At 42.2% G+C, this 26,377-nt stretch overlaps 7 protein-coding genes across 7 annotated transcripts; 4 read left to right on the forward strand and 3 right to left on the reverse strand.

The window, feature by feature from the left end:
* Positions 1 to 1,669: 1,669 nt before the first annotated feature.
* On the reverse strand, positions 1,670 to 3,367 carry EAF02_000068 (uncharacterized protein; the record flags this gene model as incomplete). The annotated part of the gene is made up of 3 exons (XM_038896116.1): positions 1,670 to 1,726; positions 1,775 to 3,198; positions 3,259 to 3,367. 3 exons carry the CDS (start codon positions 3,365 to 3,367, stop codon positions 1,670 to 1,672), a joined length of 1,590 nt encoding a protein of 529 aa, XP_038762975.1.
* A 470-nt stretch (positions 3,368 to 3,837) lies between these two features.
* Positions 3,838 to 6,172, forward strand: EAF02_000069 (uncharacterized protein; the record flags this gene model as incomplete). The annotated part of the gene is made up of 3 exons (XM_038896117.1): positions 3,838 to 4,103; positions 4,157 to 5,702; positions 5,750 to 6,172. The coding sequence occupies 3 exons, from the start codon at positions 3,838 to 3,840 to the stop codon at positions 6,170 to 6,172; spliced, it is 2,235 nt and encodes a 744-aa protein (XP_038762976.1).
* Positions 6,173 to 7,709: 1,537 nt separating this feature from the next.
* EAF02_000070 (uncharacterized protein) lies at positions 7,710 to 9,866 on the reverse strand (the record flags this gene model as incomplete). The annotated part of the gene is made up of 10 exons (XM_038896118.1): positions 7,710 to 7,924; positions 8,012 to 8,142; positions 8,194 to 8,275; positions 8,331 to 8,657; positions 8,710 to 8,891; positions 8,947 to 9,021; positions 9,127 to 9,259; positions 9,316 to 9,441; positions 9,490 to 9,655; positions 9,711 to 9,866. 10 exons carry the CDS (start codon positions 9,864 to 9,866, stop codon positions 7,710 to 7,712), a joined length of 1,593 nt encoding a protein of 530 aa, XP_038762977.1.
* A 1,441-nt stretch (positions 9,867 to 11,307) lies between these two features.
* On the forward strand, positions 11,308 to 12,822 carry EAF02_000071 (uncharacterized protein; the record flags this gene model as incomplete). The annotated part of the gene is made up of 5 exons (XM_038896119.1): positions 11,308 to 11,406; positions 11,659 to 11,791; positions 11,857 to 12,377; positions 12,438 to 12,533; positions 12,592 to 12,822. The coding sequence occupies 5 exons, from the start codon at positions 11,308 to 11,310 to the stop codon at positions 12,820 to 12,822; spliced, it is 1,080 nt and encodes a 359-aa protein (XP_038762978.1).
* Positions 12,823 to 15,453: 2,631 nt separating this feature from the next.
* On the forward strand, positions 15,454 to 16,127 carry EAF02_000072 (uncharacterized protein; the record flags this gene model as incomplete). Its single annotated transcript, XM_038896120.1, has 4 exons — positions 15,454 to 15,553; positions 15,618 to 15,754; positions 15,812 to 15,831; positions 15,893 to 16,127. 4 exons carry the CDS (start codon positions 15,454 to 15,456, stop codon positions 16,125 to 16,127), a joined length of 492 nt encoding a protein of 163 aa, XP_038762979.1.
* Positions 16,128 to 20,450: 4,323 nt separating this feature from the next.
* On the forward strand, positions 20,451 to 26,287 carry EAF02_000073 (uncharacterized protein). The gene is made up of 9 exons (XM_038896121.1): positions 20,451 to 22,108; positions 22,214 to 22,268; positions 22,344 to 22,423; positions 22,473 to 22,858; positions 22,924 to 23,164; positions 23,223 to 23,416; positions 23,475 to 25,907; positions 25,963 to 26,021; positions 26,073 to 26,287. The coding sequence occupies exons 1-7, from the start codon at positions 21,801 to 21,803 to the stop codon at positions 23,564 to 23,566; spliced, it is 1,356 nt and encodes a 451-aa protein (XP_038762980.1). The 5' UTR covers positions 20,451 to 21,800; the 3' UTR covers positions 23,567 to 25,907; positions 25,963 to 26,021; positions 26,073 to 26,287.
* Positions 24,801 to 26,158, reverse strand: EAF02_000074 (uncharacterized protein; the record flags this gene model as incomplete). The annotated part of the gene is made up of 3 exons (XM_038896122.1): positions 24,801 to 25,907; positions 25,963 to 26,012; positions 26,068 to 26,158. 3 exons carry the CDS (start codon positions 26,156 to 26,158, stop codon positions 24,801 to 24,803), a joined length of 1,248 nt encoding a protein of 415 aa, XP_038762981.1.
* Positions 26,288 to 26,377: the final 90 nt, after the last annotated feature.

Below are 26,377 nucleotides of genomic sequence, written 5' to 3' on the forward strand. Positions count from 1 at the left end.
TGGGATGGGATGGGATAATCCAAAATGTGGTGGTGGTGGTGGTGGTGGTTGTGATTTGTGTAGCTGTGTGTGTGTGCGCGGTGGCTCGGTGGGTTTTTTCGTGTCAGAAGAATTAGAAAAAGAAGGCTAATAATAGGGACTTTTCCGATCCAATCCACATCCACATCCACATGAGCTAGTTCGGTTTGTAAACACTAGAAAACCCCTCGATCAACTGAATTTGCATAAGAATAAATTGATCAATAGGTACGAACCGGCACACGGAATCCAAATGTGGAGTATGGAGTAGAAACGGCCTGAGGGAAGGGAACAAAGCTACCGGGTAGATAGTGGTAGTGGTAGTGCTAGTAGGTAGATGGGGGAAAATTATATAATTTATTGATTGAAGCGATTCAGTTGATAGACTGAAAGAAGAACAACAACAACAAGAAGAAGAAGAAGAAGAAGAAGAAGAAGAAGAAGAAGAAGAAGAAGAAGAAGAAGAAGGGAAAGAAGGTAAGGGGCGTTTTTTCTCCTTCTTTCAGCTTACAGTACCACCTCCCCTCCTCCCTAGTACTGAGGTAGGATTCGAACATTCGTCAGCTTACCCGAACATTTCTTCTCCTTGCTTCTACATCTACCCATCAACTCACTCACACACAATCTCAAGTCAAAGACTCGAACTTGGTACAATCCAGGGTCAATTCAACAATACCTGTTGGCATTCCAGGTTTTGAAATTATATCTCCCACACTTAATACCAATTAGGTAGGTAAGAATATGATAATTTGATTGAGATTTTCACTGATATAGTACTATTGCTGTAAATTCTTGGGAATTGCACTTACGGAGTAAACTATCCCAAAAAGTACCTACGATGTAAGAAATTATCATACACTGTAAGCGAATATGAAATTGATATCATCCCTCAAACCTTAAACCTATGGAACCGATGGAGCTTTCAAATTAATACGTGCTTTGTACTAGGTATAATCACCCCATCTCAATTCTTAATACACTCACATCGCCAGCAATGCCTAGGTATTCCTTTCCAAACATGTCTCATTCATTGACTTGCTTGGCTTTGACAATTCCAAGCGGCTAGCAACATGTTTGTAAGCCTCTGTTCCAAGTAGTCACGGAAAAGTGACCAAGAGTGATAACACCAAAAGCAAACAGGAAAAAATATGTAGAAGATCATGGGTCTAATTAGGAGCATTCCTGTTATCCCTCGCCCCGTAAAGAAGGTTTGAATGTTTGCGGGAGTAGCTGGAATACACTAGCAAAAAAATACCTAGATCAATGAAGAGAGACTTTAGACTTTGCTATCATAAAATTCGTATGACGGAAGCGATTCTACTAGCAGGAGCAGACGAACCATAGCTTTGACTTTTGCAACTTTGGGATTATCTGGATTCTAAAGGCGTGGTTGTTTCAAAGCTGTGGTAAGGTGGATTCTAGCATTGGCTCTTGCAATCACTTGGCTGGCAATCACATAAATCGCTGTTGTGCGAGATCCATTGAACGGAAAATCTCTAAAATAATCACAGAAAACCAAGAGGATTTAGAGGTTGTTCATCCATTCATTCATTATTGTTGCTGCAATATGTCTATGGTATAGTTGGTACAAATCTCCCTGACCATTTTTGCATCTTCATAATACAGTCGTCATTTTTTTCTTTCATTATGCTCATCTCTCTCTTCTCCGTGGGGCACTGCGAATGATATTGTCCACTCTGAGGAGGAGCTAATTTGAGTTAGTATTGAAGGGAAATGTGGGAATAATGATACTGACCTCTGCTGCCTCAGAAGCAGATGAGACTACTGCCTTCTTTAATTTGTAACTTTCAATAACTCCCAGTTCTCGCATGTCAGCGATTCCACCTCCTGGGGTCAAAAGATCCAGTCCGTATGTGGACATACCATCGTAAATGGCTGTTCGGAGTCTAGCGACTAAATCGCTTGAATCATAACCGGCGTTGTCAGCCACGATGGTGGGTAATTGACGGAGTGCTACCGCAAAAGAACCAACAGCAATTTGTTTTTTGCCGTCTACTTTGACTGCGGCGCCTTCAACAGCTTTAGCCATCAACATCTCAGCACAGCCTCCACCAAGGGTGGTTCTTGGCTCCTTGACAGTTTGTGAAAGAACTGCAAGAGCATCATGAAGAGATCTCTCTGCTTCATCAAGTAACTGCTCAGTTGCTCCTCTTAGTACAATTGTGCAAGCTTGACCAGCAGCAACACCAGAGAATTTAATGAGAGTATCTTCACCAATGATCACTTCTTCAATCAGGTCACAATGACCGAGCTTGACTTGATCAGGGTGATCAAACGTCGATGTAATCTCACCACCGGTAACCAAAGCCAATCTCTCGATACCATCAAAATCGGCATGCTCAATGGACATGATACCGGCATCCGAAAAGAGTTGTTCAGGCCAGTTGTAGATAAGTTGTCTGTTGATGAAGCAGTTGATGCCATGTGCCTTGATCTTTTCAACCTTTGCCTTCATCTTATCTTTCTCGGCCTTCTCCAATTCAGCTAACTTTCCAGTGGAGCCAACCTTTACTCGGGCACCAAAAATCTTAATCTTATCCGTGTCCATGGCGGTGTTCGCAACAAGAATCTTGGCCTTTTCTAATCGTTTAGGTTGGTTGACTCCGATTTTCTTGTCCAAAATGAAACCTTCATCGAGATATGAATCGCTCAACTTTCCACCAGCCTTTTTGATGATTTGGATGTGACTTAAGTCTGATGAACCCTTCATACGTAAAACAGCCTCAACAGCCAACTCTGCAAATTGGATTCGATCTTGCGAGAGAACCTTGGAGCTTAAAGTTGTGCGTGCGATAGCTAACAAATCTTTTCTGAAAGCTTCGGCATTGCTGCTGTGGTCCACCGCCGACTTCTCTAATGCTGAAAGGGCCGCCTGGCTTGCTATTCTATAACCTTCGATAATGGTCTGCGGATGTATCTTTTTATCAACCAACTTCTCAGCTTCTCGCAGAAGCTCTGCAGCTAATACAGTAACAGATGTAGTTCCGTCTCCAACCTCGTCATCCTGCACTTTTGAGATGTTGACAAGAACTTTGGCAGCTGCGTTGTCCAAGGCAATAGCTTTGAGGATGGTAGCACCATCATTTGTGACTAAAATTTCGCCTGTACTTGCGCTCTGAAGGATCTTGTCCATACCCTTTGGTCCTAGAGTTGATTTGACTAGAGAGATGTTCATTCAGTAAATTACACTTTTGAAGCTTTATGGAGGGTTCAAGTTACCTAAATCTCCGACTGCGATAGCACCAACAAAAGCAGAGAGACGAGCATTCTCTCCCTTCTCCTCAGTTGTACCATCTTCAAAAATTTGGGTTGGGTTAAAGGAAGCCATCTTGCTTTGTATGGAGATCTGCGAGATGTGCTACAATTTTTTTGGAGTAAAACACCTCGTCGTCGCGTAAAGTTTCTAGGGGCGCGTCGAATAGTAATCGCTAATGTGGCTCTAAAATTAATTCGTTAGTGCCTCGCACACGAAAATTAAAGTTGGGGGAAAATCGATTTTTTGGCAGCCTTGTCTATTTGAAGAACCTGATCTCGACCACCACTCACATTCTTCTCAAGGAATTTTGTCCTTTGTTTATGAAATTATCTCTATACAGGAGTTCAAGACTTTGGTTGCAATAATTCAATATTAAGACGCTGCAATCAAATCGAATATTCTAATTCAAAATAGACTGTACAGAAGTGGGCTAGTGGGGTCAAAAATTCCAAACGAATTCACACAAAAACTCACCAACAACATTTCTCGAACTGACAAGAGAACGCGCAAAGGCTGTTGGTCGATCGCATTATATCGCAATCATGGCGCCAAGTTTCGATCATCTCCCAGATCCAGAAGAGGATGAGTACGATGAGGAAGAGCTCGACATTTCCGATTTAAGAGAACGTTTCGAAGTACAGCTCGAGCAAGGACTCGATACTTTCGTTGTTATCGATGGCCTCCCAGAAGTTAACGAAGATACTAAGCCCAAGTTGATCAAATTTTTGTTGAGAAAATTGGACTCTGTTGGTCAGACGAAGAAGGACTCAATACACATGCCCATCGGACCAGATGGCAAGTCGCACAAGTAAGCTTCAGATGTTCTTTGTCATCCTTCAATTCATATATTGATAAGAATAGATTTGCCTTCGTCGAATACTCTTCCCCTGCTGAAGCTATTGCTGCATGCAAAGCCCTCGATGGCGTGCCCCTCGACAAGAAACATACCCTTCGAGTCAACAAATTGACGGATATTGATCGCTATGGTCGGGAAGGACGCATTGACGAGAATTACACACCTCCAAAAATCGAAGAGTTCACCGAGAAGGAGCACTTAAGATCATGGCTTGCGGATCCAGCCGGACGTGGACGGGATCAATTTGTCATGTACAAGGATGACAGAGTACAAGTTCTTTGGAACAACGAGAAGGATGCACCAGAAAGTATCGTCGATCGCCAACACTGGACTGAATCATTTGTACAATGGTCACCCCAAGGTACTTTCTTGACCTCGATGCATCAACAAGGTGTGCAGCTCTGGGGTGGACCATCTTGGACTAGACAAAAGCGTTTCGCGCATCCTTTCGTCAATCTTGTCGACTTTTCGCCAGGAGAGAAATACCTTACAACATGGTCAAATAGACCAATCACTATTGGAGAGGAAGGACACCCAGCTTTGTCTATTGATGACGATGGAAAGAACTATGTCATCTGGGATATCGAGACTGGTTTGCCATTACGTTCTTTCGCCAATCTCGATTTACCAAGCAACAGCGTTGATGCAGACGGTAACCCTATCAAGAGGAAGATACAATGGCCAGCGTTCAAGTGGTCATCAGATGATAAATACGTTGCGCGTTTGACTCAAGGCTCATCGATTTCTGTCTATGAGTTACCTAAAATGAACCTTCTAGACAAAACCTCGATAAAAATTGACGGTGTAATGGACTTCGACTGGGCACCAGCAACCCCACACCGTGAGGGTGTCAAGACCTATGAGCAACTGTTCTGCTACTGGACTCCAGAAATTGGTAGCAACCCAGCCAAGGTTGGATTGATGAGCATTCCATCTAAAGAAGTTGTCCGAACATTGAACCTCTTCAGTGTGACCGACGCAAAGCTCCACTGGCAATCAGACGCATCATATTTGTGTGTCAAGGTTGATAGACATTCGAAGTCTAAGAAATCTCTCGCAACCAGTTTGGAGATCTTCCGCGTTAAAGAAAAGGGAGTCCCTGTTGAGGTTGTTGATTCGATCAAAGACACCGTTATTAATTTCGCTTGGGAGCCTAAGGGTGACCGCTTTGTTATCATTACAACCGCAGAAGTCGTTGCAGCTACAGCCGTTCCACCTAAGACATCCGTATCCTTCTACTGCCCAGAGAAGATCAAGGGCAATGGTGTCGGTAACTTCAAGCACATCCGCACATATGACAAAAAGAACAGCAATGCCATTTACTGGTCTCCAAAGGGTAGATTCGTTATTGTAGCCACAGTCCACTCGCAACAAAGTTTCGATATGGAATTCTATGATATGGACTTTGAGGGCGAGAAACCCGAAAGTGATAAGGACTTGACAGCCAACTTACAGCTTATGAATACCGCAGATCACTATGGTGTAACAGATATCGACTGGGATCCCACAGGACGCTTCGTTGCTACCAGTGCCAGTATTTGGAAGCACACCGTAAGTAGCTAAAAATCATTTTTGATTAATATACTAACTATCAATAGATGGAGAACGGCTACCATTTGTACGACTTCAAGGGTGAGCAGCTTCGCGAAGAACCAGTTGAGAAGTTCAAGCAATGGTTGTGGCGTCCTCGACCACCCACTCTCCTCTCAAAGGAGGAACAAAAGCAAATCCGCAAGAATCTCCGTGAATACAGCAAGGTATTCGATCAAGAAGATGCTGACCGTGGTGCATCCGCCGATCTTGCTGTTGTCGAACACAGACGCAGACTCTTGGACGAATGGCTTGCATGGAGAGCAAATATGGAGGAGGATGTCAAGGCCGATAGAGAAGACGCAGGTCTTCCCCTTGACCCTCTGGAGCCTCTCAAATCCAAGATGGCAAGCGGTGATGAAGGACAAGCTATTGAGATTGAAGAAATTGTCGAGGAGATTGTTGAGGAGACTGAAGAGATTATATCATGAGCAGCCAAGGTCTCCCCATAATCTGGAATATTTCTTTTATCTGTCCTTTACGACTATGTAGGGGTTGGAGTTGATAAAAGCTATGGCATTGATTTCGAGGTTCATGGACTTTTCCAATTTTTCTCGAGGTATTTACATATGCATACTAGGTAGATGAATAGTAAAAAGCTTGTGGGCAATTTGATTGTTTAAAAAAAACTGACGTGCCACCATAAGTACTTGGAATTGATATTGCCTAGCTGTCTTGATATTATGCTTCTTTCCTTGGCCTATAGTGGTCGAGCACAAACAATACATAATTGCCATATTTGACATTCTCAGGGCTATCTTTGAAAATTTGAGTCTCGAGAGTGCTGTTCCTAGTGCGTTTACCGTAAACATCCAACAAATCTTTACATCTATTCTCATGCCTCTACCACGACATCAAAGATTTAGCTCCTAGTGCAGATTATACTAAATAATGTATCCATCTCTTCCCCCCAAAATCTCTCGTATCATATGTTGAATACAGGTAGATAGACTCTTTTGATATCAAATGAGTCTGCATCAATCCAAAGGATCTAAAGGATCTAAATAATTTAAATAATTTAAAATCAAATTTCTATAAAAAGCCTATAATAAAAAAAACTTAATAAAAAATAAAATAAAACTTTTATAGATAACAATTTAAACAAAAACATAGAAAAGATTATAAGAGAGAATTATTATTATCTCTATTATTTCTATAAAATTATTAAATTATTAAGGAAATAACAAAAGAAATTAAGAAGAAATTAAGAAGAAATTAAGAAGAAATTAAGAAGAAATTAAGAAGAAATTAAGAAGAAATTAAGAAGAAATTAAGAAGAATAATAAGAAGAAATTAAGAAGAATAATAAGAAGAAATTAATAAGAATAATAAGAATAATAAGAATAATAAGAATAATAAGAATAATAAGAATAATAAGAATAATAAGAATAATAAGAATAATAAGAATAATAAGAATAATAAGAATAATAAGAATATTACACGCTCCGAAACACTGAAGAGTTTACTCGCCCCGAAATTACTTCTGGGATGAGTCATTTCAACAGTGTTTTTCTAAGTATGAGTGTTACTTCTTGAACTTGAGAATCACTGGGAATGAAGTGTCTATAATGTGAGAACGGGATGGGATTTCATCATGAACAAGCTTTGAGGAGGAAATCGGAGGGATTCATCGCTGGAAAGCTCTAACACTTGAGGATAGCCAGAGGCCAAGTACAGGATACGAAAGGTTTTGCCAGGTAAGAATGTGTCTGGCTGTGAGGCTCGAAGCTTCGAGGGTTGTATGGTAAGGTTGGAACATTGTTTGTGACAAAGCGCAGCAGGATGAGGTATTTCTAACAATTACTTTACGTATATGGCGAATAGTTTCATCCACGCTATCGAAATAGAATGGATCATTGCTACATACATTTGTCTTGTTTTCTATAGGATATGACAACTACACATCTTTTTGCGCTTTATCCGAGAATTATTTAAGTGATCAATCATACCTCATAACATCAATGCATTTTACCAACCAGCTTTTAGCCATTTCTTAACCGTTCTAATCTCCCAAAGATGTGCCTGTTGAATGAACAATGGTTCGGCTGCAATATCTAAGATACCATAAGAATCCCAATGATGACCCGCGCCAGAGATGAGAAACTCGGGGTGTAGATCTGAGGAAACCCGGGGGCTGGGGGCATAGTGGGAGTGGTAACAGAGATCAAGCCATACATCATTGTCTAGAATGATGTTAGTGCTTGGTAAAGATTGAATTATCGGAGGTAGCAAAAGGTGCATAGGTTTTATTAAGCTTGAAAATTACTCACCTCCGTCGATGAAAGCTAGACGATCGGCAGAGAAGTTGTATCCACCATATTGGTTCCATAAGGTAAGATTGACGACTGGTGGAATAGAATTGTAATCTCCTGGTGGAAATGCCCAGTTACACCATTGTTGACTTATCCGAGTTCAGCATGCTGCAAATGCTAGTAAGGAGGTAATTACTTACGTGTAGTCTGGTTGAAGAACGCGAGAAATCAGTGATGGGCCGGTCTCGGGTGCTGCTTGATAGGCGCCAAGTTCAAGGCATGCTTTAGACAATAGTCAGTATATACCGAGCTGGAGAATTTATAGGGAGTCACGTACTGGTGTAGAGATATGAACGACCTGCTCCATTTGTAACGTCGGCATAGTATGTCTCGTTTTGGGTGCCAAAACAGGAGGTGCTATCAATAGGCTCGCCATCGCACAGCGGAATAAGGACTCTTTTGATATAATTGGCATAATTTCCAAGATTTGTCCATGGCTCACCTCCTGTATAATTTGAGAGGGCGTAATCGATCTCTGTGACTGTTTTGGGAGCATCGACGTTCGTGATATTCGAGCAGAAGTCCCAGAAATCGTTTGAAGTATACAACGGACTCCAATTCAGTTCTTGCCATGTACTTGTGGGATAATTCATTGGCCCGCCAACTGTGCTGAGTTAGCTGCAATAAACTCCAAATATACTTGAGGTTATTCTTACGAGGAAATGCAATAGTCATGGCAAAGTCTCTATGGTCTGTCAAAGCCTCAAGTCCGAACAAGGATTTGAATTCTCGGATCGCACGTGTGTTGTTGGCGGATATAAGGGCGTCAAATTTATCGATAATGTCGTTAATACTTGATATACAGTCCTGAGGAGCTAATCTCTGAATTGGATTGTACCTAGGCACAACGTTAGTTACAGATACCATGAAAGAATCAGCTGGTATTTGCTAACCATTCTGGATATCCCACAACAGTCTTGACAGGGGCGCTGGCAGCAATACCACCAAAGAAGATGTCTGGATAAATCCTAACGAACGGTATTAGCTCCATTGCACTGCGTTCATATCTACCATCCAAGCTGTCGGTAGCCTATGGAAATCTCCAGATCTCCACGGGTGTTGATGGAATTTACTTTACTGATAAGGCAGTCTGACCGCCGGCCAAAGAGCCTCCGTAGAGTATCCATTTAGTGCCTGGTGCAGTGATACTAGCATTGAGACCAGACAATGATACATGTTGAGCGAAGTATGCATTATCCGCAACGGCTGGAATCAAGTCTGTTAGATTCAATCTGGCAGGAGATGTAGCAGATGATACGAACTTTGTTGATTGGTCAAGTACGCCAAATTATCTGTTGTGCTAGTGTTGAACGGCCAGCTCTTGCCATAGTACCGGTTCTCAAGAATAATTCCAAGACCATTTGTAGCTTCCATCAATATTTGAATGACTAGAAGATCGTCAGTAAAACGACCTGGTTACAATGTTCAAAACATACTCCCAGTCTGAAGGTTGCTGAACCTATTCTGGCCATTGGTTTCTCCTCCAATGTAGAGATAGACCGGCCCCCCAGATTTATAGTACGTCGCATCGTACCAATACCTTTGTTTGAAAGTAGCATTTGTATGTGGAGCATACGCTGGATCATTTGGGAAATGATCAATCTACATATCAAAATTAGAACTTGTAAATGAAGAGAAGCTTGAACCTCTAACGCACTGGCTGATCTATAGTATAAGGCGTATAGGCCAAAGTATCCCTCCTAGTAATCGATATCGTCGGCTCTCTAACCGTACCAACTTTTGTCAATATAGAAGCACATGTTGAACCAATGAGCCCAGTAACTACACTGGCCAGAAGTAAATTGCACCTCATTCTCTAGAACGCGAAGTAAAAACGAGAAAAAAAGATTATGATGGAATTGATATGAAATCAGCTACTCTATCACGCAACATATATGCTATGTTATAGTCCGCAGACCGTATAGTACCTTGCATACTGACTATACTTAATCAGGAAGCTGCGATGATATGCGATCTAGCAAAGTCGTGCTTTCTCCACGTATTTCTTCATGACGACACGCTCATACACGATCGTGAGTAGAACGCCAAGCCAGTTAGGGAAGCTTTATCTCGGAGTATAAATCTGAAAAAGAGACATCAATAGCCTTTCATTAGTGCCGTCATTGAACTTCGTATTAGAATGCTGCTATTCGCCGGCACAGATGGTGAGCATTTCAGATCCTGGGGTCGATTGGACACGGTTATGAATGACTTTCCGTTTCTCACTAGTGGGAACTAGGTGTGATTCAATACCCATTAAGCTTACACATTACAAGTTGAGAGATATCAGGTAGTTAGGAAAGTATGCTGACGATTCGAACGAGGGTGTGGCGTCAAGCAAAACCAAAATGCCATAGACCATTTCTATCATTTTTTCACAGTCTCGAGTATCGGGTCTATTTGTAGGAGAAAAAAGAGGCCAAAATTGATTACCCCAGGAAATTCTATGATAAATCAACCCCAAATGAAATCATGAGAGCTGATAGCTTTAAACAAACCCTTGAAAAGCCTTCAGTTACAAGACTATTTGAATTTTCAATTATTTGAATCGAAATACCTTTTCCAAAGTATGAGGAGAGGTCTTTTGATATGATAAGCATTTTTTATATATAAGGGTTTGGGGGGAAGGGAAGGTACGTCCTCGCTTTTCATTGGGAAATTCTTGACAATTTTTGCTTAGTCGACAATTGTAAGAATCCTCAAAATTCGCTCTTGAGAAAAGACCTGTGTTGTGTGTCAACGACACACTTGTGGAACAATTGGATTGTTGAAGGGTTTTGCAAATTGCCAGTGGTCAATTCCGGTCTATTTTCTCACACACACATAGAGTGTATTCGTATCTGATGAGATGCCACGTGAGATGCCTCTCCTCGATGTCCTTTCATCTATTTCCAACACGATATTGATATCGTTACTCTCCAAACTCAGAGGATGAAAAGAGATGTCTTGGAGACATGTACGACATGTTTGTTGCTCAAGTGGTGGTGGCTCTTGGACGTACATGCAACGATCCTAGGCCACTATTTGCAAACTATACGTCCACATTTATTCCTTATCACCGAGTGATTGTGTCACAGGTTATACATTCCCATTCGGGACGTATTTTCCTGGGATGAAGACGGCGTGAGTCATTGTATTCACGCCGACGATAGATACTGTCGAGGTAAAAGTAGTTATTAATATATATACGGGGTAACTATCTGTTAGATTCAAAGTTATACATCATATAATCACATTTGAATATTTCGTTAATCATGATGGTCTTTTGGTTGCAGGTTGGTGCAGCAATCTTTGGTTTATACGCAGTATGGAGGATACAGTGGAAGTATTGGACAGCTCGACGAAATGAAACGGTAATGGTACCTCTGAAGCTGAAATATGCTTCTCTTCTCACCTTGGTTCTTGTCTGGCGAGGTGTCCTGTTATCCAAAAGTCGTCTGAGCAATTGATAGTTTTAATTGCTCAAGACAACATTCATCACTCACTCGCCCACTTTTCGAGAATATCCCTTCCAATATTCATCATCACATAACCTTTTCAAGTGGCATTGTCACTTCCTTTACTGCGTGCCTATCTTAAGTTTATAGTCTGACCAATACCAAAAGTCCAATTTCAATGACGAGAAGATATCGACTATTGCCAATTCTCCAAGTATCACTCCTCTATCAGATTTCGACTGGCGTACCACCGAGCCCCTCAAACTGCGACCTTTCAAACCAGTATACCACATGACAATGGGTACAAAACTCCCTCTGAATTCTGCTACCCATTCATTCTGAAGTTCCTGTGCTTACAATACAAAGGTATCCAATCATGTCCTCCATCTGAACTCATAGAAATGGACCGGACATACCTTGATCGCCTCGCTGTCCGCACCAACGTGATAAGAGAACACACCCCTAAAGTACTCCAAGCCCTCCCATCATCCCATGCTGCGATTGAGGAATTTTACACGTACTTAACCGCCAACTACCTTCCTACCCGCTTTCCCACCATCTACTCTCTTCATCCTACATCTCTTTTGAATAAAGCGACAGGCCATCATATTCCTCTCACTCCCTCCTCTCCTATCGAAGCTCTCCGTACCTTAGGCACAGATGTCGACACCGATTTTCTCCTGCTGGTTCCCTCTCCCGACGGCGACGGTTATATCCTAGGAGGATTCATTACATGCTTCCCAGCCGGATTTGATACTCAAACACTGCTTGGTAAGAAAATAAGGGACATTCATAAACCCGTGCCAAAGTACAAGGAGAAGTTGGAGACGAGTATGTATCGAAGTTTCGATCGATTGGAAGTTGGGAAGATTATCAAGCGAGTCAACGTAAGTTTCTCCACCAATTTCGGAGACTGCTAGGAGCAGCTAAGTAACTAAACGGCACAGTGGTCGATAACTACCCACTCGCGCTTATTTGTACCGAGTGGAAATCATCTGTATGAAGACGAAGAGGCGAAGGAAGAAGAGTTTGATATCAAAGATGTAAGCTCTACTTGTTTTGTCATATCATTTCTTCTTCCACAAGACTGAACGTTTTTAGGCAAACCTCCGCTGTGAACGTCAACTAGTACATCGTCTTCCACAAACTAAAGCCTTGGTGTTCTCGTTCAAAACTTATCTTACTCCAATTACCCAAATCAAAGAAGAAGGCTTGGGAGAGGAGCTGGCAGTGGCAATTGATGGTTTGAAAAGAGGAAATGTACCGGAGATACATTACTACAAGAAAGGTGTCATTTGGGGGGAGAAAGTCAAGGAGTATCTGAGAAGTTAGGAACTATGAGACACGATGAAATGAAACGATTAGTCTCACCTCATATTGAGGTATTATGATCTGATAAATACGCTTGGCATGATTACTGGCGAGAGTGGAGAGTCGTGGTGGTGAATCGTTCTAGATCATCACTGTTGAAAGTGTCTGAACCAAGTTCCACTTTCAACCTTTCTTTAATGACCGAAAATTAACTTGTTCCCTCGAGATCAAGTTCATTGTCAATTGTTGATTCAGAACTTCAGAATCTATATTTCAAGTATAGACAATCTCAAGTCATTCGTTGATCTTTAAGTATTTGTTTCATTTTTTCATTTTTTTCGAAAAGTGTGCCACGAATCTCCACTCTCACCAGTAATCATGGCAAAGGCATATCTCTCAGATGTTTTCCCGAATCACCAATCGAATTCCGGACAATAAATTGAGCTTTGCCATTGAAATCTGAAAGAGTTCGAACCAGATCGGGGTGGGGGAAGGAGAGTATGAGAACCTTGGTCTTGAGCAATATACCAGTTCATGACGAATTAAGGCGGACGACGACATAGCATAGTGCAACATACAGTTGCCTATTGAAAGACATACAGAAAGGTAGCATCAGGGAACAGGATATCTGGTAGGGTAAGGGGAATGCACATGGTTATGTCACCTTTACACATCAAAGCAAATTAGAAATGAATTCAGTTCATATTGAATTGTTGATTTAAGCTATTTGAATTCGAGATATCTATGAAGGTGAAAAGTAAATCAAAGTATGCTGACATATTGTCATCGACACCAATCGAGTAAAGGTGATAGAATGCCTTCTAAAGAACAGGGTTGTGCGCTGATATACAAATAGTTACGGACCATTTGTATACTCACACATCAAGTCGTTGATGTTGTCTGTAAAAAAAAAATTGATGATTTAAAAGAATGTAGCCTCAGCTGATTCCCAACCTTTCAGAAAAGTCTAAACGACATCTCAAAGTCAGGCGCCCAGCAACGGGTTATATGTATTCTTCGCACAGCGCGAAAACATCTCGTTTTATTGAAGAAATCGAGTGCCGTTAAGTAATGTTTTAGAAGCTGGCGTGGTTTTGCAAGGGAAGGGAAGAAGGGAAACGATGGGTGAGACGGGAAGAAAAGTAAAGAAATCCATGCCGGATCAGGAAGCAGTATTTACCGTATAGCTGCTATGCCTATACCTATTCTCTACCTATAACACCTTTGTATATGTATTTGTTTCGTATTGGCGGAACTGAGCAGAGGCAGGCAATCTTTGATTGTGTTCGTCGAAGAAAGTTTGCACATTGATTGCGAGTAATGAATAGCTCATTGTCTATGATTAAATAGAACGCAAGAGTATGATGCGTGCTCTGGATCAAAGGGTTATTCTCGAGATATTTCAAGGTTGAATAGAAATGCTACCAAGAAGGTTGGTTGTTGTTGTTGTTGTGGTACAAAAAGATTTGGAAAAGAAAAAAATCTGCATCAACTCATAGCTCTTCACTAGCGTCTGCGGTAACCGAGGAGCTATGACCACCAAGAAACCCTTCTCTTCCCTTCCAATTTCAATAATGAGACGATTAATAAACTTGCAATTGTATTGAAATATTTGTCATTGGCTCGGGATTGAATCCTTTCAAGAGAGCCTCTTATTCAACTGCGAAAATTGCCAAGAATCCCGATCATATGGACTTCTTTCATCCAATTGTGGGACGTACCTGAAATGCTGCAGGCTTTGATCGCATATGCCGTAGTACCATTCAGTCGTATGTGTAGTAGTCCATTATTACGGTATCAAAGCGTTATGTAGCTCGGCCACCAACAGTATCATCTCTCCTCTCTCCTTGATCTTGCAAGGTGACGACGACCATGTGCCATGTGAGGAAGGTGTGAGGCAATATCTCTCTGCAGAGGAATACAATTTCTTCTAGAAGCCACACAGGACTTTCCAATTGAAAGGGAGAATGGTGCCATATTGCCCCGTGAGTCTCATGCATTTTCCATTACGTTTTGATTCCTCTACCCGGAGCCCAAAAGCCTCGAGATTTCGCTCAGCTTTTGCCTGTCATTTGAGTATTACGACTCGTTTCGGTTGGCTCTGAATGTCTGAACATCTGAATGGAATTCAACGAATTCAATGATTGGATAGGCGTTTTGAAACATGGAGCGCATAGCAGCATCAAATACATACATAGTACCACATGATCTGACAGATTAAGGAGAATTTATTGTATTACTTGGTTTGGGAAATTAAGGCTAAGACTGTATTTAGTAAATTTCATCCTTTTTCATTCTCATTTTGTGATGTTGCAGGACATAGTACACCTCGTTGTGCTCGTTGCATGTGGATCGAACGTATAAATATATACTTCCCCGCATTATCAGATTCGGTTTCCTCTCTCTTTTGAAAGTTTGCACCTGTTGCGAATTCAAATTCTAAACAATTGTGTATCATCACGCAATAAGGTGTAATTCACTCATTCCTGGCGCAGTTAGCTCAGGTTAAAACAAAGAAATTTTGCGGCTATATTTTCAGTAGATTCTGACAACCACATAAATTACTGTCCTTTGATCCGAGTCCACCTCAAACAAGCAAATCCTCAAGTACTGAATTTAACTCATATCTCGAAGCATCCTTAATCATTTAAAATGGCCGCTCTACCTCAATACCTTGCTGAGGAAGAGTTTCGTCGTGCTTCATCATCCTCTATCCGGTCGGCCAACCTCTCTCACGGCCGTGGCGGCGCTGGTAAGCTCTCTTCCATTTACTTTGGTTTACTTTAAGGCTTTATTTTATTAACCTGTCTTTCTAGGTAATATTGGCACTTCTCCTCATGATGATGAGCCTCTCACCCTCAACACACCTACCATCAAAAGCGACATATACACCACCGGTCGCGGAGGAAGTGGAAATATGGCGAAGAACACAGACCCCAAATCGGCCAGACGGGTAAGTTTTTCAACCTACTTGATCGAAATATGTGAATTTAGTGCTAACACAAGGTAGGCGCAAGATGTCGTGGGTACGTAGAGTTACAAAGCTCGAATCAATTTCAAGCAATGCTTAATTCTAACCTAAATACTTTAGTAATCCAAGAAGGGAATCTTCTTCATCGAGTCACGTCGGTCGGGGCGGGGCGGCAAACATTTTCAAACCAAGCGAGGCCGAGATCGTCGCAGCGCGCAAGGATACCAAATGGGATAATGCAATCTCAGACGAAGATGAGCTGGATTACAGCAAGCCGGATAACAAGCTCGAGCCCCAGAAAGGTCTAGCAGACAAGGGAAAGGCATGGTTGAAGGAAAGGATGGGCAAGGCTTAAGCAATTTTATGGAGTCTTAGGTATGGGATGGAATGATACCAGGCGTTGATGGATTTGATCAAGTTTGGAAGATATGAGTTGCCCCTCACCGATAGTTGATATTGCACAGTTTGAGCATCGTCATGTGGCAGAGAACTGCGGCCTTGCTTTACCATCACAAGGTTTCAGGAGTCAACGGTTATACGCGGCTTCTAATATGATTGCAATAAACACATAGGCCCTCTGACCAATCGATACGTTGATGCCGGTACATGTCATATTTATTTCTTGACTATTGTGAAGATTAGCCACGTCGAGGACTTTTGTGTACGGCAAATGTTATATTGTGTTGGTGGCTTTTTGGGGGCTATGCAAGAACATGCATTCTCACAACATCACCTATCTCACTTGCGGAATCATTATTACATGCTTCTTTGATGGAAAATGACAGTGAGTTCTTTGATGGTACTTGTTAGGCAGTCTCAGTCGCGCGGCACAGTTGAGACTATTGCCATGGCTCGAGCATGGTCATACTTCTTGACTGGTAACATATTCGATCATTGGCATCAATATCTTACAAAATCGTTTTGAATGTGCGTCTGCGGCAAAGAATGAATAGCTTCTCGCCCAGCATTCAAATGATTACCTACGAGCACACAATATAAGAAGTAAATTGAATACCTGTCATATATTAAATCCCGTTCAAACTTGCACCCGAACCGAAACTTATATTGCATTCGACAATTTATACAGTCATTTAGGCTCAAAGTCTGCGCACCGTTTTCAATATCCCTATGCAAATCTGAGAATCAAATGATCTCTTGTGTTTTAATGTACAGATTAATCTTGCAAATATCGTGCTAGGCACTGCGAGGCACAGCAGAAAAGCATTGTGATATGTAATGTCCATGTTGTTTTAGAGCCCTTGCATCTGAGAGAGTAGTTTTAAAGGGGGGGGTTCCGGTTCTCTCTCTTGCAAGGGCCTCAGAATTTCCTGATAGCATGCTGTGGATATAATATACAGAATAATGTGATTGTATAATGTCTATATTATCTATATGATAATGTGATTGTTTGATATGAATACAACGAATGAAATAATGTGATTGCATAACACCAATACAATCTATGGAGCAATATGGTTGCGTACTAGGTGCCGATTACAACACACAGAACTATTTTTATATCCCTACAGCTATGGGTTATGATTTTCACAGCATACACAAACCTTGTCATAGTGATTCAATTTTCTCGTAGACTCTACAATAAAACACTATGAATGATAATGCGGCGATGGAATCACCAGAAGTATCCAACACTTACCCCCATCCTAGAAAGTTTTCACTCGCGATGCGTAATTCTAGATTCCCTACTAGTACATACATACATACCTCCTTCCTGAAAAGCATCGTTGTGAGATTGATACACATGTAAAATCTTTTAGTTGCAGATAGTTGATACCCAGTAAGCACGATGCGACGCTCTACTTATCCCGGCACCCTTCCCTCGGATACGTACCGATGCCTCGGGGTTGGCGAGCTCATAATATGTAAAGATTACATGATCGATGCATGCATCAATATGTACTCTATAGAGAAATAGTAAGCATATACTTATGTAAATTTGTTTCTACTCAGATGAGGTAGAAAGGGGAAATAAAATGATATGCAGCTTATGAAACTGTGATACTGGGTCGTGGCAAGGAGGCACATGAAAGGACCATGATGTCCGTACATGGAAACATAAGACCACTTTTTGAGTGGAGGTCCTCGGGGTAACACGGCAGCCGTTGGAGATGAGGGGAAATACCATCTGGAAATAAAGTTGTTGGGTTGTACGGGGTAGACGGTGGGATGGGGGGATGGAGGGGGCAAAGATGTGATTTCATTGGATGCCATGATGAAGGAGATAAAGTCCGGATCAATTAGAATGTAGGTAGATACTGTGTCAAATGACAGTTTGAATCATCGTTCAAATCATCTGAAGTTGGAGTGAACAGAAAAAAAAATCAAGATCTACGAAGTAGATGACGGGATGAGAAACTAAATGCTGTAAAAGTATCTTAGCGGTGTTGCTACACACCCCTGAATTGCTAATTTTCGGATTTCTGCAGCATCTCCGAAGAACTACCTAGTCTAATTTGAGCGGATGTGCTTCCGTTTGTTTATTAATTTGCCGCATTTATTCCTTCAAGTGGTCAAAAACGACAAAACGAGATATAAATCCATAAGTAACGTCACATATTCCTGTCAGCTAATCCGATAAACCCCACAGTGACTTACTCAGTTGCGGACACTTGGGCCAGCTCTAGGCTTTGCTTTAGCTTGTCCACTTGTATTGATAGGTACTGACTTCCCAGCTTCCGTCCCATATCCTTGATATCCTTGACCTTGTCTTCACTCAAGTCAAGACCCAAGTCTCAAGGTTTCCAATCCTGGGTTGGCCGAAAAGCATTACCCGGCTGCCCGCAATATGCCAATAAGAAGCCCCTCCAAAGCATACCCGCATATTCATTATCTTACCTAACTGGGTGAGTCTTTGGACCCCAAAGACAATTTCATTCGATCTCACGAATTTCCAACAAATGCAAGAACGTTCCGTTGGGTATGATGTTCAAGTGCTTACTAGAGATTGGCCACAGTATGGCGTATAGTCGGACCATGATTATGGATTAGCTTTGGACCATTGGACCATTGGTTCTGATCATGGAGAATTTCTCTTCTGAGCCTTTTAGTCAGGAGGACGCAATTCACATTTAACCAAACAGGATGATGTAAGGCACCTTGTCATTTAACCTCGTCGTGCCACTCTAATGAGACCTAGTATCTATTACTAAACCCTGATCCTGATGCTTGCATCTACGGTACTTTACCAAACCAACGGTAAACATCTTCCTGGCACCTTCGTTATCCATACCAATCGGACTCTCCTATTCTTGTTAGCATATCATCATCCTTGATGGTTGAGCATGGGTAGAAAGAATTGTATGCCGAGCTCATTAAGGTCTGATCACAAACGATCTTCGAGGGTAAACGCGATCTAGATTTTGAAGAGATAGAAGATTGAAGTGGTAGCTTATTTAGCTGTATCTTTGGTTAAAAATACATCTCTGTTAATTCCGCGCATTGAAGTCGACGGCTCTATCCACATTACTTCGTATACAATACTAAATCGTCCTTAACGGTACGGTACTTGGTGAGATCCAGGTGGAAGCGAGCAGGAACCAAGCAGGAGAGGCATCTAGGTATGGCATACGATAGTCAAGCAATAAATAATCCAGTGATACGAGAGATCTTTAAAAATGATTCACGAATGATTTTTGGGGAGAGGCTTAGTACCGATCATTTCTCAGCATGGCGTATTATTGTGTGCAACCTAAACTCCTGCCGCTTCACTGCCGCAGCACATCTCTCTTTTAAGACGGCCCAGCTGCTCCCAGATTCCCAATTCCCAAACTGTCAAACGCTCGTGCATATGCTGGGTGGCACACTTTCTATATCTTGCTACCTCCTACGATCACCCGAATAGATCTGTCAATGAATTCCAACTTTTAGGAATTCATGCTTAAGGATGCCAAGCATGCACGTACGCCGCCGCAGAGACAAGCGATACTTGCTTTTACCAGACGAGTTTCATTGGGGTAATTCGGATTAAAATTTGTGACGGCTGCACTGTAACACAACTCATGATCAACCCAGCAATTTGGGCTTTGGTGCCTTTTGGGTTCCCATCGGATTTTCCTCCTTTAAAAACTGCTGGGGTGGGAGGGAATAGGATGATATGACATGATAATGTAAAGTAACGAGAACCCAATGATATCGAAACTTTCAGCCATACGATGTTAACGTTAGGGTCGTGAGAGGACCATCAGATCATATTATATTACTGGGTCATATCGGTCAATTGCATCCGTATGAATTTTTATATCAAACATGATAAAATGAGCATTGTGAATTCTAGACATTATCTTGCATGGAAAACTTCAGATTACATAGGAATTCAATTATATGATACTTATGTGATTGTTGAGGGGAAAGTCATGCTAGATTAGATGATGGTATATGATTGGTTATAATGTAACTATCAAATCGAATTTACAATCTTAGTTACTGTATCATGATAGCTGAATTGTAGAGTTCTAATCTTGATGGGTTTCCATGCACCTCTAATCAGATTTGTTTGAATACCTAGGTATCCACGATGTGTTGTATAAGAATTGCTTAAAACATTACTCGTTAAGTAGTCCCCTGAATCGATGCTTCATCAGTGCCTACACCTAAGGTAGTTCAGCGATTTTTGTGCTGTCAGATGATTAAGAAATACGAAATACGAAATACGAAAGCCAGAAGTACTTGATCAATCTATATTTTGAGCCAATTAACTATTTGGGTGTTGTGTAGGTAGGTAGGTAGAGATGTATACCCAGGTACCTAGTTAAGCCCTATAAATAACAGTAATTAACTCAAATAGACACCGCTGTAAGTTTTGAGAGCAGTAACTTAGGTTCCGGGAGATCAACAAGTGACAAAACTCAAATTGAATATCTAGTTTACTGTATGCAGTAAGAATGAAGAGGCTTGAATAAGAATTTCCAGAATCCAGATGTGATTGTGTCTTTCCATTCCAAGCTTTTCTACCCGCTGTCAAATTCGAGCACCAAATCGAGCATGACCTAGTAGTTCTAGATTAACTAGCTCGTAAGGCAGTGGATAGTGGGCATTGAGTAGTGGGTAGTAAGTGGCGGGCACTCACCTCACTCTATCAGACCTAATTACACCCCTTCATCTGCCGAAAGCCCCTCAAAGACCCCCAAGCAAGTTTTAAGACACAACAGAAAAATTGTTGACATCGTGTACTAGGTATCTGATGCCATCCACCTATTACGGCATTATCACATTATCCCATCCGTTTGACAAACTCTAAAGATTCTGGAAAGGGTAGAAGAGAAATTGAGAAGGAGACAGGAACAAGGGCATTTCTGCGGAAGATGTCTGGTTGTGTGTACTCCTGGAATTCTCTCACCAAACATTCGTCTGGGAGCTACCATACGATAAAGCTGTGTAGACTCCTTTCCGTCCCAAGAGGCATTTGTCCTCTGTGAAGAAGAGATTCCTCTGAAGACTTTGAAGAAGGAAGGGAGATATCCGACCATCTATCTATACCTTGTCCAGGCTCTACTTCTGCCAATCCCTCCACCTCCCCATCCCACACCATCTAGGCAATTTCAGTTCCCAGTGCCAGTGCCAGTGCCAGCGCCCACCCACATACCCCCCTCCGTATATAGTACTTACATACATACCAAATCCATCCATTTTAGCGTGCAACGCTGCACTGAGCTAGGAGGCGTCCCATCGTGGTTCCGCGCTTTTAAGATTATCCTTTGGCAACCAGGATCATCTTCAAGGTTATTCCTTTTAACCAAAAACCTTCAGACGGACTTTTCGCTACCGAATTATTTGAAGCTACATCCATTGTCATCACCATCTTATAGAAGTACATATCTAAACCGTTTACCTCATCCATCATTCATATCTTCATATATACATGCACATTTGTACCGTCACATACCCATTCCTGCTCTTCACATCTATACCGCTTCATAAAGAATTCGGGACACGCAAATATTCAGAAAGAAGGATTAATTAAGGGCTAGGCTGTCATTGACGACGGCCAAATAAAAATTATATATTAATCATGAATACTACAGCATATGCTTCACCACCTCGCGATATGCATCCTCGATCAACCATGCCAAGTCTTCACGATACAACATATCGACCTGGTCCACCTCATCAGGGAGCTCCATACTCGATGCCACAAACAATGGCATCTCAACATTCAACCATTTCAGCCTACGAGCAATACAACAATTCTCTGCCTGTTTCTCGTCCTCCTCCTCCAGAACATTTGCCATCCTCAGAGGCTGTGTCGTCATTTTCTATTGGGCTTCCAGGTCAAGAACCATCACCTCGGTCTATTACCGTGGATGGGAGAAAATATACGTATGTTTTGATTTTGGATCGAATTCTCCCCCTCATTTTGGTCAGGGGTGGCATATTAAGCTTCGATTGTGTTATCGGGGCGAGCGTCGCTGATTGATTTTCTAGTTTGGAAGTTCAACAACAACCAAAACGAGCTCGAATGTGTGGATTTGGAGACAAGGTAAGAATCAAAGAATTTAATGAGAATTTATCCTCTCATGTGGTCTCGTTCTCGATCATAATTGACCATATTTAGGATCGTCGGCCTATCACTCCTCCTCCATGCGTCAAGCTTAGTATAACAGAGATTGCCACGGGGAAAGAGGTAGACGTCAAGTGAGTTCCAACACCATACATCTATGCAACCATTCTAATGTCTAAATAGCAACATCGAACATGGAATGTTTGTGCTTAACGTAGACTTATGGTCAGCGGATGGCGATCGACCAGTCAATCTTGTCCGCCACTCGCAAACTTCTCCATCGATCTCAGCCACAGTTCCAGTATCTTATACACAAATACAAGGAGGTGCAGCTGCATACTCGAGCCTACTTCCCGGACAAAGTCAACGAGAACCCACCAGCCCAACATATGGTAATGCGCCACCTTACCAGGGAGCTGGTTTCAGTCCGTTTCCAGGCCCTCCACAAGTGAGCGCATACTCGCAGCAACAACCCGGACAACAGTCGGGTTACGGTGGAAATCCCAACTACCCACCCCCAAATGGATACCAAGTACCACCTCAACAGTCAAACTATTATTATCCTCAACGTATGAACCCTTACTGAATTTGATGACCACGAATGTAAAATAATGTGCTGATCAACTTTTCATAGCATCTCAATCCGTCCCAAGCCACAATAATCAAGATCCTTACCCCTCTCGTCCTTTCACCCCACAAGATCTCGGATTAGGCCGCATACCCATAAGCCAGACAAATCCTCCACAAGGAATGTTCACACGAAATCTTATTGGCAGTTTGTCGGCTTCTGCATTTCGTCTTACAGACCCGGATGATCGAATCGGGATCTGGTTTGTGCTTCAAGACCTTTCCGTCCGAACCGAAGGTGATTTCCGGTAAGCTATCAATCTACCTAGTCATTCCTTAGTACGTCCTGTACTAATATTAAAGCAGCCTTCGATTTTCATTCGTCAATGTTGGTGTTCCTACAGCACCACAAAACAACGCCAACTCATCGTGTTCCGTTAACACTGGAAAGGCCCCTGTTCTTGCCTCATGTTTCTCGGAGGTGTTTAAAGTTTACTCCGCAAAGAAATTCCCTGGTGTGGTAGAAAGTACAGCATTAAGTAGATGCTTTGCTACACAAGGTACGACCATACCCCTCTTTCTGACAGCTCGAAGTATTGATTCTAATGACACTAAAAGGTATCAAAATCCCAATCCGAAAGGATGGAAAGGATGGACCAGGAAAAGGAGGAAAAGACGGTAGCCGAGGCGATGACGACGATGACTATTAGAAGTCAATCTCCGTCTGGTCTTGCGCCTTCTCGACAGGATCTCTCTTCAAAAACTACGCGCATATACCACAGCATTTCCTGAAGCCAATCGAAGCACCATGCACTATTTATTCCCAAATTTTTACCATTTTACAGCTCCGTTTGTTCGAATTTAGGTTTCCCAGCGCGTGTCTGTTCTTAATCTAATTTGTAGAACATGAGCTGAGATCAGAAGAGAAGAGAAGGACAAAAAGAGATCACAATCAGGCGTTACGTTTTATGGCAGACATACATGTCCGTTTTCCGTATTATGTTGCGTTTTTCTGCTTGAAAAGACTCGAATTAGCTTGGATACAGGGACGGAGTACGGCGTGGCGATACAGGCATGGGTTTTGTTTGAATGTTGGTCGATTTATAGCTGGAATCCAATTTGTCCAAGCTTCGCAGAGAAGTGAAGGAGTCAGTATACCTACGGCTCAGTAGGTAAATCTTGATGTATAGAACAGCCGTTATGGTATATTACATATTCACTTCTCACAATTCCAGACATATCTATGCATACCTAGGTACCCCGGGCCTACTTATGCAACTGAAGATTACTTCCGAAGTCTTGAAGTTCTCAAAGGTCACGATGATAGATTTAATAGTTTTTTGTAGCTATCCTCTACCCCGATCAGGGCGATGCGATAATGTGGTAATAGCTCTTTGTTGAATTTCTCCTGTCGTCCTTTGAGCTAGCGACACGGGGGTTACGAGGGAGAGGGGAGAAATCGATCTATTGACTAACTAGCTATCGTCTGATATCACTAGCTTAAACGAATTTTTAGGTGAACCCTCAAAGGAACATCCACACAAGTCAACGTGTATATCAAGCATGGGCGATAATAAAGTGCAGGGGAGAATGGAAGCTAACGCGATGCTCAGGTGCCAGACGAGGAACGTTGATTCTTCCAGATAGGTGTTGGAGATTGTTCACAGATCCAGGAGCTCATAGTCAGTGAGTTTGATGATCATAGTATGAGTGATATGTATGTTAGTTAGGATTTCAATTTTCGCAACCTTTTCTAGAAATAGCCAGCTATATCCTACATTCAATTGATTCATGCGCTCAATCTCTCCTGGTATCATGTCAAGTATCTGTAGATGCATGCTCCTATTCACCGAGGGATCCGGAATTCACTACAGCACGTCTATTCATATTAAATAGTATAATCGACTCCAGTCTAGCTCTCCGGATGCATGAAAGTCCCACATCTTAATCACTATAGTCATCCTCATCCCTATAATCGCCTAACAGAACATCGTCCACTCCTGGGCCACCTAGCAATCCATTTGCATTACCCTTTTCCTTTTCTCGTCCCCATTCTGTCTCTACTCTCAGGAATATCCACATCCATCTCCTAACAACTTCCAATACCTCTAATAAGAAAATACCGCTTTCAAAATCGGCAAAGTGGTCAAGATGAGGAGAGAGTTTGAGAGACCATGTGAAACGGAGGAGGAAATCAAAAAGGATAGCAATGTAGTAGAGCTCCTGTGTAGGGAGATATAGGCGAGGTCGAAGAGGGTAGGAGGCTGTGTTTTTTGATGACGGAATCAGGAGAGTGAGGTCCCAGTCTTTAGTCACATCCCAGTAGAAAGAGTATAGAGAGTTGATGAGTACGCTTAGTAGCCAGAATCGATAGAGTGTTGTTGTGGTGATGTTTATCGAGGTTTCATTTACGGAGAGGTTTCGCTGCATAGCGGAGAATATTATCACAGGGAACGCCGTGGAATACTTGAGCGCATTGGCTAAATGTTGACCACCCCATCCAGAAGTCGATGAACGTGAATTCTTAACTCGTAGGTATTCAATTATGCATTGCCGGAAACGAATAAGTGAGGGTATCGCGATCATAATAGGGACGAGATATTGTCCGCCGCAACCGCGATCAGGCCGAGAAGTTGCGCTGCCAGAAGGGGTGAAGAACATGCAAAAAGAGACGAAAAGGTCGGCTATAATTTTCGCATAGGAGGTGAGAACATCAGCCAGGAGGATGTCGCCAAACTTGCCTTCATTGGGAAGAGCGAGACCTCCAATTGAAACACGCTTGAGGGCGGAGAGAAAATGAAGACGACCAGAGTAAGATGCGCGGCGTAAGGGAACCAGAAATGCGAGGAAGAGAAGACAAATGTAAGTTATCGGCAGAAAGTCATAGTAGATTACTAGAGCTGGGTCGCGGTGGGAGAGTGCCCAGAAAAGGAGGATTGAGAGGACAAGAGGGATTGTGAGATAAGTAGCAAGTCGATACGCAGACAGATGATGCGGAGGATCAGTTCGTGGAGAAGCTCGTTGTGGGTATTGGATGAGTGAGGGAACATTCTGCGAGGCACTTGGGTTAGAGTGTTCTGGGAGTTCGAGTGAAATGATCATTTACAATTTTAACAATTGAAAGATAATGAAGATTTGCGCCCCAAGCCCAGACTCCTATTGAATGTAAGTAAATGGGCTTCAGAGATATACTCAGTAGGGACCTACATACCTAATACGATGATCAATGCAACTCTATATGGTAAGGGAAGAGTGCGACTGAAAGAGTCGAGCTCATTCTCAACAGCAGGGTCTCCATCCATTCTACCGCCTATTACAATACCACATCTGCCGCACTAAAGCTGATAATGAATGACTGAAGTGAGATGTAAAGAATTGAATTGGGTATAAGTGCAAACGACAACAATACTGGGTAACTTAATAGAAAGGGAGACGTTTTCATATGAATATCCCAAATTAATCTGATACGCAAGGAAGCCACATGGAAATTAGATAACAGTAGGTAGCCTCGAGCTATCTTA

Source organism: Botrytis sinoallii (assembly GCF_014898435.1).
Source record: "Botrytis sinoallii strain Bc 23 chromosome Unknown BSIN_001, whole genome shotgun sequence".
Taxonomy (NCBI): domain Eukaryota; kingdom Fungi; phylum Ascomycota; class Leotiomycetes; order Helotiales; family Sclerotiniaceae; genus Botrytis; species Botrytis sinoallii.